The sequence below is a fragment of the Papilio machaon genome, chromosome 26 (genome assembly GCF_912999745.1).
Source record: "Papilio machaon chromosome 26, ilPapMach1.1, whole genome shotgun sequence".
Taxonomy (NCBI): domain Eukaryota; kingdom Metazoa; phylum Arthropoda; class Insecta; order Lepidoptera; family Papilionidae; genus Papilio; species Papilio machaon.
In genome coordinates, this window is record NC_060011.1 from 4825646 (window position 1) to 4844958 (window position 19313).

Consider the following 19313-nt stretch of genomic DNA (forward strand, 5'->3'; position numbering starts at 1 on the left):
TTCATTCACACTTCACTATATTCAGAGAACTTAACGCAAAACGCTTCAAAGTTTTACGATTATAGCTTGAGTGCGTGACTTACAAAGTATTCAATGATTTTCTTGTTGTGGCATTCTCGACTTTATTGCAAGTAAATAGAGAACATTAATAGCTGTAACCTATAAATAGGTATATTTTAGTATGATCGATTATGACCTAGGAAGCTTAGGTCTTCGGAAACCGGCGTCGATATAACTTTCGTTTCCTGCTATTAAATTGAGTAATGAACAAATTCGTATAAGCCAAATAGAGTCATCTTACATCTATGCGTAAGAAGGGGTTAAATTCAGATATGACGGCTGATAGAGATGTATGGAGGAGTAGTGCATACTGTGCCGACCCTACATAGGGATAAGGGCAGGTTGATGATGAGAATCATCTTACATCTCTCGGATGGATTTAAAAGTATCATCGGAACGGTTCGACAAATATCGATGAAATTTGGCATATATAGAACATAGTCTGGAAGAACACATAGGCTACTTACCAAGTTTCTTATTTATACCGCGCGGACGGATTCGCAGGCGACAGCTAGTATCTTAATAAACAATGCTTAATACATTAAAAGACAAAACATATCCTTACTCTGCAATTGAAAAATTTCGCTAAGATTTTAACTAAAGCATGTTATTTTTATTAAATAAACTGACAACAATTAGCTACGAACATGTAGAACATAATAATGTAATAGATGTCACCCGCGACTCCGTCCGCGCGGAATTAAAAAAATACATAATAGATATGTTATGTGTTCTTTCAGACTATAATCTACATCTATGACAAATTTCATCGAGATCCGTTGAGCCGTTCTGGAGATACCTTCAAACAGACATCCATCCACCCTTCTATCCTATTTATAATATTAGTAAGATAGTAAGATTAATATAATTGCTGTGCATGGTAGGGCTGCCACCTCTTCACTTTAGACTCGAATCCTTTGCAAACCGAAAACCTAATTCTTTCAACGGGTTTGATATTTATGTCTTCGGTTCAGATTGAACGATGTAAAGCAAGTCAATGCAAGTCGTTTTTTTATCTTCCAAAGTCTTATTAATATGGCAGCCCTAAATGTGGACGTCAACAAATAGTTGATATGTATCACCGCGTAGGTTTGCTCGTAGGCGACATACTATGATTATGTCATCTACTAACATCGAAGGTCCGAGGACGCTACCTAAATTATTAGAAACTAGCTTTTACCCGCGACTCCGTCCGCGCGGAATAAAAAATAGAAAACGGGGTAAAAATTATCCTATGTCCGTTTCCTGGTTCTAAGCTACCTGCCCATCAATTTTCAGTCAAATCGATTCAGTCGTTCTTGAGTTATAAATAGATTAACTTTTGCCCGCGACTTCGTTTGCACAGAATAAAACAAAAGGTTAGTAAGTAGTCTGTTGTTTTTCTAGAGTATGTTCTACATCTGTGCCAAATTACATAGACATCTGTAAAATCAGTTTTGAAGATACGTAGTAATAACCTTCCATACAAACTTTCGCATTTACATCAGTATTTGTATGTAATATGATTTATTAGGTACTTAATAGTCAAACACATCAGCTTTTCTCATAATCTTATTTCTTACTAATATTATAAATGCAAATGTTTGGATGGATGGATGGCTGTTTCTTAGAATGTATCTCCAAAACGACAGCAAGGATCCGAATGAAATTTCTTAGAGATGTCTATAAGAAAATACAGGCCACATACTATTTTTTTTAATTCCGCGAGGATAAAGTTTTAGGCGAAGTTTTTTTTAATTTATTTGGGATTCAAATTTAAATTTATCAAAAGCTTATTATCTATTATTGAATTTGAAAGTCTTGTATAAGCTTTCCAATAAAATGCTTAAACGAACATAAAGACAACAAGACCGTTCGTAACATTAGACATTTCCAAGTTACCATATTCGTAAAAGAGTCAAACTTCAATACGTTATAGAAACGTTGTTTTTAGAAGATTTACTGAAATTATGTCATCGTTCAAGTATTTCTATTGTCAAACTTGAACAGATTGACGTCGACACTCAAATATTTTGAAATTCAAATAAACGTTTGAGTTATTTTAGTTTCTACGTGAAAATAAGACAAATGAACATAACATTATTAATAGGGCAATTCACACTATCATTAAAAAGAGAACAAATTTGTTTTTTTTAGATGTTTGTAACGTAAAAACTCAAAAACTACTTTACCGATTTCAAAAATTCTTTCACCATTGGAATGTTACATTAAGCCCGAGTAACATAGGCTAAGTTTAATATTGTTTAAAAAATTTATTTCTACCCATATTGGTCATGTTACTTGTAAAGTTTACGTGACACTTAATAATAAAAAAAATGTTTACCAAGATAATTTATACTTAACAATATTAGGCAATGATTTATACTAGATTTAATTTACGAGCTAGACTCGGGTAATTTAATATGTATCCTAACAAAGGAATCCATAATTCAAGTTTATCCTGGCAACCTGTGGGAGGCTGCTCAGTGCTCAATATTCAAACAACTTTGAATATCTAAATAAGACGTAGTTCTAGACACTAGATTCTAGATTAATTATTCCATTTAGTATAGACAATTATCTGGACAACGAAAATACAATAAATGTATACGATAATATAAGCAGGTAAGTTTCATTTTATATTGGTAGGTAACCGTGGGTTTGGGAGATCAAAATCTCTATTTAAAACATACAAGCTGTCGCCCGCGACTCCGTCCGCGCAGCATTTAAAAAAATTTCAAGTAGCCTATGTGTTCTTCCAGACTATGCTCTACAGCTTTGCCAAATTTCATCAAGATCCGTTGACGCGTACCGGAGATACCTTCACACAAACATTCGTCGATCCATCCATCCATCTAAACATTCGCGTATATAATATTAGTAATATTGTTATCTCTGTTTTGTTCAATATGACAGTAATTACGATTTGTTTTATACAGAGATTTTGGTCTCAGAAATCCACGGTTAATCAAATGAAAAAATTAATACACGGCTAACATTCGCGGCTAATTTTCCGGTAGCAGCACTGAATATTAATAATATTATACTATAAAGTATTACTGATTGGTAATATTATAAATGCGAAAGTTTAGATGGATGGATGAATTGTTGTTATGAAGCTCCAGAACACCTACACAGATCTTGATGAAATTTGACATAAATGTACAACGGAGTCATGCAAAACACAGGCTACTAACTAAAGTTTTTTATTTTTATATTCCGTGCAGACAGTCGCGATCGATAGTCAGTTAGTTTATTCCTCACTAAAGTTAAAACAGTATAACTAAATCATTTTTTTCAAATCAATAAGTTTGTTTTCAGGTAATTTGTGTTTGAGACTTAAGTCTAGATAGTGTTTTGTCATTACAATAATGAACTTCTATTAATAAACCACATGATAAGTATCACACGCTTGCAGAAAAAAACCATTTATCTCCTTTAAAATGTCATCTACAAGTCAAGGTACATTCGCGTAGAATATTTATTGCCTTAATAGATATCTTTATATGGATCTGAAGTGGTTTATTTATTATTTTAATTGAAAGACGCCGACATAGGATCGTATGTAAAGTGTTGATGTTGGCAGGAAGTATGCTACTCGTCTTAATTGTTAAATAGTCGAGTAAAGCGTGGGTTAGATTACGTGGCCATTGATTAAATATATGTACAGTCATCTTCGTTCGAGGTGCAAAAAATTGCCTTGTCCTTTGTAGCAATCATGACAAACAATATTTCTTACAAACAAATTACTGTCGATGTTTTATATCAAACTAGCTTTTACCCGCGACTCCGTCCGCGCGGAATAAAAAATAGAAAACGGAGTAAAAATTATCCTATATCCATTTTCTGGTTCTAAGCTACCTGCCCACCAATTTTCAGTCAAATCGATTCAGCCGTTCTTGAGTTATAAATAGTGTAACTAACACGACTTTCTTTTATATATATAGATAAAAACTACTTTTATTACCTTGTAATTTAGTAGTTATATTTGTGATTGGTAGTTATATAAGATGGAACACCGGCAATGAACGTGACTGTACATGCATAAATTATAATAATGAATCGTGTAAATGTTATTTGCTAACATCTGCTGCCTACGTCAATTAATACGGATATATAGACGAGATGTCATCATGATACCTTTTTCCTAGGTGATTGTCATAATAAAACACTAAGTGACATCCTTAGTGACTCTGCTTATTCCTGTGTAAACAAAATACCCAATTAACTGTATCCTCATGACAGGGGAAGGACACGAATCGAATAAAATCTTACATTTATAGAGTAAAAATAAAGCGTTTCCAATTTTTTATAACCCTATTCATGGATCGCAAGGTATTAAACATTTAAATAATTTTATTTATGCATGATGTATGGGATTTTAGTTTTTTTTTTTTAATTTAAACAAAAAGGAGTCAAAGCTTCTCTACAAGTCTGTTACCCCATACGCTGGTCGGTCACCGGGGGTCAATTATTTTGCCCCATAATACGCTGTCCTGTCAGCGGGGACAAACCCTAAGTAGCTCTTGCAAGCTGAATTACAAGATTGTGAAGATAAGATAACTTCACAAACACTACTTTCCTGTGGAGAAACGGACTCCCCGATAGAACTATGCGTTATAGTCTCTATATATGCTCACGTATCAAAAAACTTTGATAGCGTGATTCAGAAACTCATCGTCTTAGTATGAGTACCACAAAATGTTTAAATTATTTTTCAGCAAAAATGAAACGCAAAAGAAACTATTAACAAAATTATATTAAATGCAGGGTTTCGCTAAATTATACAAAATTTGTCAACATAAATTTGATGCATAATGGTGGAGGAGATATTGATATACGACTAAGTACTAAAACTACTATTATGTAGATTTACTATTATGTTATTCTGGGCTCTTGAGTTGATTGTTTGTTTCCATTGAATAGGCTCCAAAATTACAGAAACAATACGTTCCATGCTACTGCAATTACATTTTACACCAAACTTGCTAGACGTCAGCACTCAAAGTGTTCTTTGAGCTTTCAATAATGAACGATTGTTGGCCGCGAACACGTATCACCCAATGTTTCCATACAAACATGTCATAAACTCCATATAAGTATAACATAGCAACTCACGTTACTCAGTCGAAAGCAAGTGGGTAGGCTGGGGGCGGTGCGAGGGACATTACCAAATATAGACCCGCTTTCGATACCCCGCTGATGTCATCAACAAACATCGCCTGTGATATTAAATTGTTGAATTAATTCAACTACTAAAACCGTCAATAAAGTAAACGCGAGTTTACGATTTCGTTTAATCTCCATCCTCTTCCTTTTCCAGTGAAAAAGGATGAGTAGGGGAATTGGATACCACAGAGGAAATATTTAATCACCCTTCTGTCCATTTAACATCAAATTATGGTTAAGGAATATCGAGGAGTAGATCAGTTTTGTCAGTAATGAACACCTATTCGCTTGACACAGAATAGGTTTGGTTCGTTGTGTTGATGGCCAACCTCCAGTAATGGAGAGGTATTACAAAAAGATGTTCTATGAGTAACGGGTACATAAAACCAGATGACTTCCTTGTCACCTTCTGTTATAAAAAGAATATTTCTTGTCTCTGGTAATAAATAAATCACCATCGATTGTGCCGACACTGAGCAAGTTACATCGTTTGTGTTTCATCAATTGAATTCATTGATCTCTAACGAAGTTCGATCGTAAATTCCGCAATGAATTGTGCGCCGGCGCCGCGTTGCATTCAATGACATTTATATTGATAATAAACTGTTTTAACTCACGTCATCTCATTAACTTCTTGCACTTGTTATGTACTTAGTTATTTATTAAATAAGCGTGAGTGTCCACATTCACAATATGATAAATAATCTTCAAATTTCGAATACAACTCGATCTTTAATCGATATAGACAGACTGTTTCCTCGTAGATTCCGTACAGTTAATCGATTTCTCATGTTGATGAGACATGGATACGGTGTCGTTAGCTAAGATACTAATTCAGGCCAAAAAGAGCGTGCTTGGAAGTCGTTTGATGACTGCAGTGGAGCGGGTGAATGACCTTTCGTTTAGAATTTATGTGAAAGAGGTTCCCATAACATACGAATTTTATTTTAATGAAAACTAAGACAGTATTAAACTGTTTAGTTTTCAAAGTCATTATGATCAGGATGACATAGATATTAGGTCCTTACATATGAAATTGGCGTTTTGTATGGGAGGAACAAAAAGTCGAATATTTTTTAATATAATATATTTAATTAATCAAAGTATGAACCATTATTTTCTATGCACTTTTGCCATCTCATAGGTACTTCATTGATCCCTTTACTAAAAAAACCAGTCGGACGGGAATCAATAAAATCTTTGAAGGCGATTTGGACTGCCCCATCGGAGTTGAATTTTTTCCCTTGCAAGAAGTTATCCAAATTTCGAAAAAAATGGTAAACTGTTGGAGCAAGGTCCGGGGAGTACGGAGGATGTCTTAGACTTTCCAATTGAAGCTCTTCTAATTTAGTAGCCGTCTGTTGCGCAGTGTGTGGTCTAGCGTTGTCGTGAAGCAGCAGTGGCGTGGAGCGATTGACCAGCCTAGGTTGTTTAGCCGCTAGCTTTTTATCATGGTTTGCAATTGCTGACAATAGACATCAGCCGTAATAGTCTGGCCAGATTTGAGGAAACTGTAATGAACAATACCGGCACTAGTCCACCAAACGCTTACAAGTAACTTTTTTGGGGTTAATTTTCGCTTGGGGCAGGATTTGGCTGGCTGGCCAGGATCCAACCATTGCGCTGAGCGCTTTAGATTATCGTAAAGAACCCATTTTTCATCACAGGTAATGATTCGGTTTAAAATACCTTCATTATTGTGCCGGTTTAGTAATGTAACGCAACAGTCGACGCGCGTTTGCCGGTTTGCTTCAGTCAATTCGTGAGGTACCCACCTTTCAAGCTTTTTAATCTTCCCAATTTGCTTCAAGTGAATTAAAACAGTTTTATCACTAACATCGCAGCCTGCAGCTAACTCGGACGTGGTTTGCGATGGATCCGCTTCCACAATAGCCTTCAACTCTTCATTATCAACTTGAGTCTCAGGCCGTCCACGGGGCTTGTTCTGCAGATCGAAATTTCCAGAACGAAAACGTTGGAACCAAAAACGAACTGTGTTTTCTTTTGCAACACGACCGCCATACACATCATTCACCCTTCGAGTCGTTTCCGCAGCACTAGTGCCACGGCGGAACTCATACTCGTAAATAATGCGATATTTTAAGTTTTCCATTTTGTAAAATGAGTGACGCAAACAGAAAAAACAGAAGAAAAAAAAACAAATGAATGACGCTCATCGAACCACAAATACATGAGTCTATAGCTGTACAAATTTGAATTTGGAATTCCTTACCAAAGAGGAGAAATTCGTGATTAAAGTGGCCAGTACGAAAAACGCCAATTTCATATGTAAGGACCTAATATTTAAGTTTTTAATTGCATAATTTTTCGAGCTAATATTAATAGAAAGATGAAACTTTAGTATAACAATTTGGTATAATAATAAATTTCGTAAAAACTATTATTGAAAAGATTTTTCTTTAAGGAATACAAATTAAATAACAGTGGTAGATCTCGCAACAACAATATTTGTTGGATGCACGAATGGTCCGGGTCGACCAGTGTAATACCACGACCACACAGAAGACCGGCGCCAAGTGAAAACAATTCCGCGTACAGTCTGATGAGTGTGGTGCCGGAGGCCAAATTTTAGTCCTCTTTCCCTTCCCACCCTTTTTTATAAGGAAATGATGGGAAGGGGAAGTGGATTTGGAGGAGGACGCATAGCAAGGGGAAATAACATATATTTGTGGGTCATCCGGCGATTAAAGGTGGGCAACGCATCTGCAATTGCATGTCTATGGGCAGCGGTTGCTTCGCTATTTCGGCGAATTCAGGTGGCCGCACGTTCGTTTGCCACCTTATGTTATAAAAAAAAATATTATTTTACATTCACTTCTATATTATTTATCCCAATCAGAATTATCATTTTCTTTTTAAAGTTAAAAGTAATGAAGATGCGTAAGGCACTATATGTAAGATGTGAGGTCACAAAATACAAGTTGACCTTGAGTTTTATTTAGTCATAAGGTATGTTTGATCACAACACAAGTGTGACGCAATGTCGCTGATGTCAGCTGAGTTACCGGAATTATACATAATTAATATCGCGGTCAATACGACTACTTACTTTAGTAAAGAATCATATAAAAACGTATACACATCAAAAAAGTCTAAGCAACACATATAAATTTCAATTTTACAATGTGTTTTCGGATTAAATCCTTAGTATTTTCGTACTTTTATTATTTATTAATGCTTTTTTGATATTAAACAACAATTGTTTTTTTTTATTTACTTTTTAATAATCTTAATTACCAATAAATACGAGTTAGGAATGTTTGTACGTAGTACAAAGTAAGGTGCCCTAATCAACTAAACTTAAAGTAAAATTTAATGGTTGTACAAAAATTGCATAAATTAATACAAAGTGTGGTCTCCTCAGTTATGGAGAACTTGCTGGCACTGATTATTCATAGAATCGATGAGACTGTTAATGTGATCCTACGGTAATTGCTCCCAATGAAATTTTAGTAAGTCCATCAGTTGTTGGGTTGTTGTCACTCCATCCAAGTCATTTAAAACACGTCTCTGGAGCATGTCCCGTGCATGCTCGATGGGGTTGAGGTCTGGCGATTGTGCAGGCCAAGGCAATACCAGGAAGTTTTCCCTTGCCAAGTACTCCCGTGTGTGCAAAGCTGTATGCGAACGCGCATTGTCATGCATCAAGGTGAAATCGAAGCCAAGCGCTTGTGCGAATGGACGGACATAAGGTCTTAGAACATCCTCAACGTAATTTACAGCGTTCATGTTACCATTTACAAAAACGAGCTCTGTTCTTCGTTTCTTCATAATACCCGCCCATACCATAACTGTTAAGTCGTTGTACGGATCCACTTCCTGAAGCCACCTCAGTCTTTCAGTATTTCCAGGACAACGGTACACTCTTACCCTTCTAGTATCAGACTAGAACCCAAATCCAGACTCATCGCAAAATAAAATTTTATCCCATTGTTTCCGGGTCCATATAATGTGTTCCCTAAACCATTCATTTCGACGAGCGCGATTCCCGTGACGTATCGGTAGGCACCTAATTGGCCGTCGTGCTCGTAGGCCATACTCATGCAATCGATTTCACACAGTTTGGCAGCTAACAACAACACTACTAGAATTTTGTAGCCTCAAACCTATCTCTCGGGCGGTTAACATCGGCTGGCGTCTTTCAGTCAGTTGTATGTATCGATCTTGCCGTGTTGTTGTACACCTTCCTCGACCTGGGTGCTGCTCAGCAGGATCTCCCGTGTTAGTTTAACGCTGATGAACACGGCAAATAACGCTTCTGTTGATACCAAAATACCGAGATACCTGAGATTGAGTTCTTCTTGCTTGCAACATCCCTACAGCTCTCTGCATTTCATCTGCGTTCAAATGACGTCGCTCCATAACGTAAAAAATGTCTCAAAATTCAAATTTGTTCAACACTTTTTTAATTATTGTTTGAATCTTAAAATTGATACCGAATACTAAATTTTAACAAGCAAAGAAAACGCTGTAAAATTCGAACAAATGCATTCGCTTTTGAATTTGTGAAAAAAAACAAATGATACTCGATTTTTTTTTTCACAACCAGCCAGTATGTCCTATAGATCAAAAAAGTTTACATAAGTATTACCTACTTAGTAAAAAATGATAAAATAATTGATTAATAACTTGAAATAGTATGTGTTGCTTAGACTTTTTTGATGTGTGTATGTAATTCAAGTAAGGTATCGTTACCCTTGATTGAATGGCTTTAACGTAAAATGAGATAATAATGTATTTTCAATTCAATAACGTCAGTTAACTGATGTGTTTATTTGAAGACAAACCTCTTTAATAAGTTGATTAACATAAGATTTTACTCTGATGACGTCACAGTTCTAAGAAGACTAATTTCTAAGTACTAATCACGGGAGCTGATTACAAACGAAAGTCTTACTAGTGTTTTGTATTTTAGCAAACGGTCACCTGGATTCACCGCAATAGCGAAGCGACCGTTGCCCATTTACATACGCAAATGCAGATGCGTTGCCTGCCTTTAATCAACGGAGAAGGGGACTCACAGAAAGAGGATATTTCTCCTTCCTATGCGTCCCCTCTTCCGCCAAATCCAGTTCCCCTTCCCATCCTTTCCTAATAAGAAAAGGGTGGGAAGGGAAAGAGGACTAAAATTAGGCCTCCGGCACCACACTCATCAGACGAAACGCGGAATTGCTTCCACTTCACGCCTGTCTTCTGTGTGGTCGTTGTATTGCACCGGTCGACCCGGCCAATTCGTGCACCCAACAAATATTGTTGTTGCGGGATCTACCACTATTAAACTATCTTGATCCATATCCATCTATATCCATCTGTAGAAAAGAGGAACTTGTGAGTAAAGATACTAAAAGAATGTAACTTTTTACAAGGGATATTTCGATTTCTCATCAAACTATAAACTATATGTCAAACATTTAAGGTACATATATAAACAAGATATAGGTCAGAGGTGTCGCCGACGTTAATTAAAGACGGACAAGGCGACTCGTTCGTCAACAACAAATTATTGATTTGCTTATCGCATTCAAGACAGTCAGACATTGATGTATAGTGACAGTCAATTGTCAAGGATCTTGTATATATGTCGTCATTTTTATGTATAAATTAAAAAGCAGTGCTTTTTTATGATCGTCTAAGACTCCATAGATACTTATTTGATATTATCCAGCCAAAAGGCATACCATCCCGAGTATGACACTAATGGTTTGCGCACGCGCATAACTTTCAAAGTGCGGACATAACGTGCAAATTAATCTAGACGCGCACATTAGTGTCGCCATAACAAATATGCAATAAGACTAGAATACTGAAATAATGCATCTGGCGCTACCTATCAGGGTTGAAACAAATTAAGTCATTGGGAACATAATCAAATAAATATTTCCTTAATATTTTTATAGGAAGAGGGACAAACAAACAAATCTCTTAATGTTAGTCTATGCGATAGGTATCTATGGACATCCACAACTACAGGTGTACATTGCAGTCTCCTGCAAGTATTCCCAAAAAATCACCTCAAATAAGTCACCTCGGTGGAGATATTTCAGACAAAAAGAATGTAGACATGTTTTTAAAACCAACCTTTTTGACTAGAATCAACCCTAAATAAAAGACTATTAGATTAAGTTCTAGATAATCTAGGAACAGAAATACTTAAGGATTAAACAACATTCCGTTCCAGGTCTGAGTTTTAAGTTTCTATTTAGTTGATTAAAGTTATTCCTAGATGTCGCTGTTACCACTAATATCTTGTCAACGGGTATTCACTAACGAGCCGTGCTAATTGTAGTTAACTAAATTAGTATCAGATACATATGTACATATTAAAAATATATACATATTACAATATATACATATTTACAATATTAAATCCTCGAACTAAATTCATGACTACATTTCCTTGTCAACTAATTGACTTCCCGCGTTATCTTACTAATATTATAAATGCAAATGTTTTCATGGATGGATGTTAATTTGTAGGTATAGGCTAGTAATTAAGTTTTTTAAGTACTGCGCGGACGGAGTCGCGGGCTACAGCTAGTCCTCCTTTATTTTTCCGTCTATCTTTTTCCTTAAATTAAAAGGCAAATGTCTTAGTTGGCAGTACGCCACCTCTTCAACAGAACGCAAACTCATTGTCTACCTATGATGGAATAAATATTTCTTCACCCAAGAAATATTTTATTTTACCGTAGGTTTGAACTGCTAAATGTGTATATAACATAACATTACGTTATTGTCTTTGAAAAAAAATTTTTTTTTTTTTAATTTTGATTTGGGACTGAAGTTTCTTAGAAATAAATGTTTGTGGTTTTTGTATATATCAAACCAATAATAACAATTGTGTTAATTTTAATTAAATCTAGCTCTTTGTAATTTCAAGTGACACATCGGTGGTTTTGAAATGATGTAATTTATAAATTAAGACATTTGCTATATGCAGTATTAAAAGGAAAAATTGTTATTTATTGCACATATTATCCACATTTTGTGGTAGCTATGCACCTTTTGTTATTTTATTTTTTGATAGTTGACAACTTTTGGTCATAATTACATTGTGTGATGTTGTCTTATTCAAACAGATTTGTAAAAAAAAAACTTGAGAGGTGTCAAGGGACACACGGATGGATCGAAGTTCTTTTCTATTAATTAGTGAAGGAACCAATGTTTATTCTATGAATAAAAAACTTAAGTCTTCACAAGAAGTACATTTTATTTCTATGAATTTTCGTTATATATTGTCACGTCGTTGCCATAGTGAAGTAGCGCTCATTCGTCGTTAACATGCTTACTATAGCAAAAAGTGTCGTGACAACTTTTCGTGAGAATTTTTTCCGTCTAGCCCCCTTTTACAACGCGCGATAAGGAACTTCGTTCCAAAACTTTTTTAATCTTTGCGAAATCTGTCACAACTTGACGTTTATTTGACATATCTTTACATTTTATATATTTACATAATTTTTTAACACATTTTAATGTCTAAATACGACAGAGCTGTAACGGTATTTTCACCAGATGGTCATTTAATGCAAGTTCAGTACGCTCAAGAGGCAGTAAGAAAGGGGTCACCAGTGATAGGGATCCGTGGCGCAGAGGTTGTAGTACTAGCTACCGAGAAGAGAGCAGTAGAGAAGTTGCAAGATGATAGAACAGAGAAGAAGATAGTACCTTTAGATGAACACGTTGTTCTCGCGTTTGCTGGATTAAGAGCTGACGCTAGAGTTCTCATTTCAAGGTTAGTGCCAAGTTCAATGTTTAAATGGGTATGTAACCAGTCTTTGACAGTATTTTTATGAATCGACTCTACAGGGGTCCTAAGTAGTCATTTCATGACTCGGCTAAAATTTAGATTATTGACGGTCGAGTTGGCGATTAGTCAGTTAGAAAGTTACGTCAAAAGTAGTGGAAAAAACTAACCTAAAATACGATTTCATTTATTCAGTAACTAAATATCTACGAGTTTTCGCAACTTTTATCTTTGCCTAGTAAGTCCTTAGATATAACTGTGTTCGCCATAAAAGTTGCAATCGCCAGCTCGACCGTCAATAATCTAAATTTTAACCCATGACTCTGATTGGCCACAATGCCAATACAGTTTATATCTAGTCTACGAGTAATAAAGCAGGAGCTATAATGTTACTTTTTGACTTATATAAACAATTAAATTCTAAACAATTTAAATAAGTATAAATATTGTTTCAGGGCACAAATAGAATGTCAATCACATCGTCTTATAGTAGAAGACGCAGTCAAACTGGAATACATTACTCGCTTCATAGCGGAACAGAAACAGAAGTACACACAGAGCAATGGACGACGACCTTACGGGATTTCATGTCTGATTGCTGGATTTGATTACGACGGAGATGGGCATTTGTTCCAAACCGAACCTTCGGGAACATTTTATGAATGGAAGGTACAGTAACTTTATAAATGCGAATGTTTAGATGGATGGATGGATGTTTGTTTGAAGATATCTCCAGAACGGCTCAATGGATCTTCATCTAATATAGAAACGGCTAAAACACTCACGTACATATGTCCGGTGTCACTCACCCTGATGAAAGGCCGATGGGCTCGAAATCAGTCGGTGCCGACACCGGACAAATGTACGTGAGTGTTTTAGCCGTTTCTATATTAGTTAATGATAATGTCTCACGAAAGTTTGAATAATTCAATGGATCTTGATGAAATTTGGCACAGATGTAGAAAATTGTCTGGAAAAACACATAGACTTACTTATTAAGTTTGTTTTTTAATTTCGCGCGGACGTAGTCGCGGGGACATCTAGTATTGGATAAATAATATGTCTATAATAATAATTATTAATATAGACATTGGAAAAGAGCAGTGGGCAAATTAAGACTGATTACGATTATGACGAAATAGATAAATCAATTAATAGCTGTATATTAGTAGGTGTAGTAGTCATATACTTGTATTTATTTTTAGTTTTACGTATTATTTTGTTAAAACTATCAATATTTATATTACTTTCTCAATCTTTACTCCTTTTCGTATCAAATCCACTATTTTATTCCTCATATAAAAGCAGCCAAGGCATCTGTTACTCAAATATATCGGTATTATTCGACTGACAAAAATTACTTCAACTCAATTCTTTCCAAAATGTTTGTAAACTTTTACATCTATCAATCTTATCTATATATATAAAAGAAAGTCGTGTTAGTTACACTATTTATAACTCAAGAACGGCTGAATCGATTTGACTGAAAATTGGTGGGCAGGTAGCTTAGAACCAGGAAACGGACATAGGATAGTTTTTACCCCGTTTTCTATTTTTTATTCCGCGCAGACGGAGTCGCGGGTAAAAGCTAGTATATAAATAAAAGAAAGTCGTGTTACACTATTTATAACTCAAGATCGGTCGAACTGATTTAGCTGAAAATTGATGGGGAGGTAGCTTAGAACTAGGAGACGGACATAGGAACTTTTTTATCTTGTGTGCATTTTTTTTTATTCCGCGCGGACGGAGTCGCGAGTAAAAGCTAGTTATCTATATTTATGAATGAGTATGTTATATGAAAGAATCACGTCAGTTGTATTATAAGAAGTAATATTTCCAGGCGTGTTCTATAGGACGTGGAGAGAAAACCGCTCAGGAATTCCTCGAGAAACACTACAATGATACAGCCGTTAGCACTGAAAAGGGAACAATAAAATTGGCTATTATGTGCCTACTAGAAGTTGTATATCATGGTCAAAAGAACTTAGACGTAAGTAATTTCAGATATCTTGGCAACTCTTATATTCGCGGGAGTCGCTGCAAAGAAGACAATGTAAGGTGTGTTGGGGCGTAGCGGGATGCGGTGGAAATTGCACAGCGCGCACATAACTGCGCCGCGAAGTTATTTGAAAATAACTGGAATTTTTACATGAAAAAAAAAAATTAGACGTCTAGCAAAGAAAGATGAAATAAAAATGTTTATTTTCAGGTAATGGTTCTAAAGAAAGGTGACTCGGTGAAATTTTTAAATCAAGACGAGATTAACGCAGTTATCTCAGAAATAGAAGTTGAAAAGGAGAAAGAAAAAAATAAACAGACCTGACCATATTGTGATTTCTTCATTCCACAGACTTCACACATGTTTTAAAGAAGTTAATCTTACTAATATTATAAACAAGCTTTTACCCGCGACTTCGTCCGCGCGGAATAAAAAAAATGCACACAAGAAAAAAAAATCCTATGTCCGTCTCCTAGTTCTAAGCTACCTCCCCATCAATTTTTAGCTAAATCAGTTCGACCGATCTTGAGTTATAAATAGTGTAACTAACACGACTTTCTTTTATATATATATAAGAGATGTGAATGTTTGAGTTCATGGATGGATGTTTGTTTGAAGGTATCTCCGAAACAACTCAACGGATCTTGATGAAATTTGGCACAGATGTATAACAAAGTCTGGAAGAAGACATAAGCTACTAAATAATTTTTTTCTTAAATTCCGCGTAGACGGAGTCGCGTTTAAAGAAAAAAGTCCGCTATGTACATAATAGCGAAAGCGTTTGTGCTTCTTCCAATTAAATTAATCCAGGTATTTCGAAAAAGACATGCATTTTAGTCGTTTTATATAAACAATGCTAAATTTGCATTATATGTCTGCTTCGAAACTTGTTCCTTTTTTATGCCCATAGTAAAAAAAGCATCCGAACAACATCACACCCGTAACCCAGTAGGTAGGCGAACGCGATCTTTCATTTGTAAGCCCGTCTGCGACGTCCCCGCCTGAAGAAAGCATTCACACCTAATATCTCCGGTTAGGGTTGTCAGGTCGCCTAACCTACTAGCCGGGCAGACCAGCCAGTTTGGCCGGACATTTGGGTAGAAAGGTCGGACACCCTATATTATTTAGAACTTTGTCTCAGTATTAATAGGTACACTCTCGTTTGGGCAATGTAAAAAGCCTAACAAAAGCCGGAAAACCGTTTATTTTGGCCGGACACGCAATCAAAAACCTACCTATGTCCGGCTTTATCCGGACGCCTGGCAACGCTATCTCCGGTACTGAAATTTTTCGCCATTATGTCTACGTGACTTTAATATGACAAATAGGGGATACCAGTTAGGATCATATCATACAGAATGGATAACTATATCTAATCTAAATAATCTTGTCAATATGTACAAATTAGACGTTTCAATTTATTGCATTGACGTCAATCGATGAATTCACAACATGTAAAAACAACTGATAATATTAATAAAGTACTTATACTACCTATTTCTTTATACATGCACTTGTGGAAGATTACCTGAAAAACAAAAATATAAAATTTATTAAAGTTAGGAACAGCGCCATCTGTTGTTTGCCTTTGATTTCAGGTTCGTCAAGAACGCACGCGGCTCGCTGTGTTTATTCGTTTCTGCTACTGAATATAGATTGCGCTACTTGTTTTTTGAAATGCTGTATAATTTTTATGTTTTTCTTTACTGTTTTTGTTAAAATATAAAATTTTAATAAATATGTTATGCCAAAATTAGTAGTTAGTAGTAAAAAAGGGTTATTATTCGACGTAAAAAGATTAGAATGCACAATACCTACAAAGTTGTAAGGATATATGTAGTAGATAGGTTTTACGTAAAGTAAGCTTAGATTTTGGCAAATTCAATTACAAATTAAAGTATATTTGGTAACTTCAGAAGATTCAAAGGGCCTTATTTATCTTAAAAAAAACATACATCAAATGCATTTTAGCTTAAAATTACGTTAACCCTTTTATACCGTGACTCTATCGCCCAGCGAGGATTTTTGACACATCATGGTTATTGAAACATTGTATGCTCTAGGTTCGCCACATGTCTCTTACGATCGATTTATATCAATAAATAATGAAGTATTTATACCGAAAGTATTGTGGTGATACATATTTATGGTGAAACATATCACCATTTGTTGTCAATAATACCAATCAGCGGCGGTCAAAGGGTTAAAACATGTGTTTAACTAAACTATGTCTAACAGTATTTTTTTATGAGTAACACAGAAAATGTTTTCATAACAATGCTCGAATTCATAGTTTATGGAACTGCAGCATATGTTTCCAATAAATTACTACCAGATCTAACTTATTTTGACTGAAGAATAAATCAAACTGTTTTCTTTTTATAATTTTTTGATGGACTCAATTTTAATTGAGAAACAAATAATATTGAATTTGAAGTTACGTTTTACAAATGCTTTAAAACTTGCGTTAAATCTTTGAAACAACATTCCATATTATTTTGCGTATTCTTAAAGTTAAAATAAACATATTATATTGAACATGTTTACTCGTATATTAATAATTTTATGACAACATTTTATTACTAACCTTAATTGTAACAGATAACCTAAAGTAAGTTCAAAGACAATTGCATTTAATCAGGCAAGAATAACATTTAATAATAAGAAATAACAGTCTAGAATTTAATGTTATAGGCATAATTTTAGTGCTCCTTTCCTTCCTAAACGTTTCTTATAAATGATGATAAAAGGAAGTAGATTTTACGGAGGGAGGGATGCTTTCGTAAATCTGATCCGTCGATTTATTGGTGGTAGGCAACGGATCTCTTTTGTGGATGTCTATCGACAGGTGTCGTTTCGATATTTCAGCGAATTCAGACGGCCGCTTGTTTTGCTCCACCTTATAATATAAGAAAAATGAAAAGAAACGAAAGATTATTGATGATATTCTGTAATAAACAATAAAGTAAATCTAATATATAAAATTCTCGTGTCACAGTTTTCGTTCCCGTACTCCTCCGAAACGGCTTGACCGATTCTCATGAAATTTTGTGAGCATATTCAGTAGGTCTGAGAATCGGCCAACATCTATTTTTCATTTTTTTTTTTTTAACTGCGCGCGGACGGCGTCGCTAGCGACAGCTAGTAATGATATATTTTAATTTGTATCAAAAAAACTAGTTAATAATAAATCCTTAAATTTAACTTACTCCTATATTATATTCAGATATATTTCCATTGTAGTCGTATACAGTCTTAATAAAACATAAATAACTTAACCAAAACTTGGCAAACAAAACTGGACCACGACCTATATTAAGCAAGATTTAAATTCAACTTGCGATCCAAGTCGTGTGAAAATCATATACCTTAAAACATGAAAACTATTCTAAAATCACATCACGTATGTTATGGGGCCATAAAAACAGAGACCTACTTTAAAAACAAGAAATATTACAAACTAGCTTTTACCCGCGACTCCGTCCGCGCGGAATAAAAAATAGAAAACGGGGTAAAAATTATCCTATGTCCGTTTCCTGGTTCTAAGCTACCTGCCCACCAATTTTCAGTTAAAACGATTCAACCGTTCTTGAGTTATAAATAGTGTAACTAACTCGACTTTCTTTTATATATATAGAAGATATGTTTCTGAGATCTTTTTTGTACATTGTCATGATTTTAAAAGGTATGGTGAGTACTAAGTTAAATTATACTTACTGTACTTGCCTTTGCTTATACTAAGCACTTCAACTATAATAAACACTTCCTAGCCCAACATGCATAACATTACGTTGCAGTAGGAATTTAATAAAAAAATATATGTAGCCTCTATTCATACGAGTACTGCAGCTCGGTGCAATAGACTTTTATTACGTAGATTCATATCACAAACTTGGAACAACTTTGCCCTATCCGTTATTTATAATTCGTTGAATTAAACAATTTTTATAATTACATTAATAACTACGACTTATTTATTTAATAACAAAACATTGTGTTACGATGAGTCTCCACTGTCTTAATACTTGTCTTATATACTAGCTGTAGCCCGTCACTTCGTCTGCGCGTAATTAAAGAAAAAACTTAGTAAGTATTCAATGTGTTCTTCACGACTATATTCTACATCTGTGCCAAATTTCATCAAGATCTGTTGAGGTATTTCGAAGATACCTTCTAACAAAAATCCATCCATCCATGTAAACTTTGTGTTGATAATATAAGAAAAACAGAAATAACAATTCAGTCTAGAAACTAACGATCATTAACAGCCTGCCTACTTTCTCTACGTAGTATCGGTACGGTATTACTCTCCTATATAACTCAATCAGCAGTTATTTCTTC

General features: G+C 35.0%; 1 protein-coding gene across 1 annotated transcript; it reads left to right on the forward strand.

Moving 5' to 3' along the window:
- Nucleotides 1-12698: 12698 nt before the first annotated feature.
- On the forward strand, nt 12699-15296 carry LOC106711915 (proteasome subunit alpha type-7-B; the record flags this gene model as incomplete). Its single annotated transcript, XM_045684382.1, has 4 exons — nt 12699-12961; nt 13429-13642; nt 14814-14963; nt 15183-15296. Coding segments are annotated over 4 exons (741 nt in total), but the record flags the coding sequence as incomplete, so codon positions are not given.
- Between the last annotated feature and the right edge of the window lie 4017 nt (nt 15297-19313).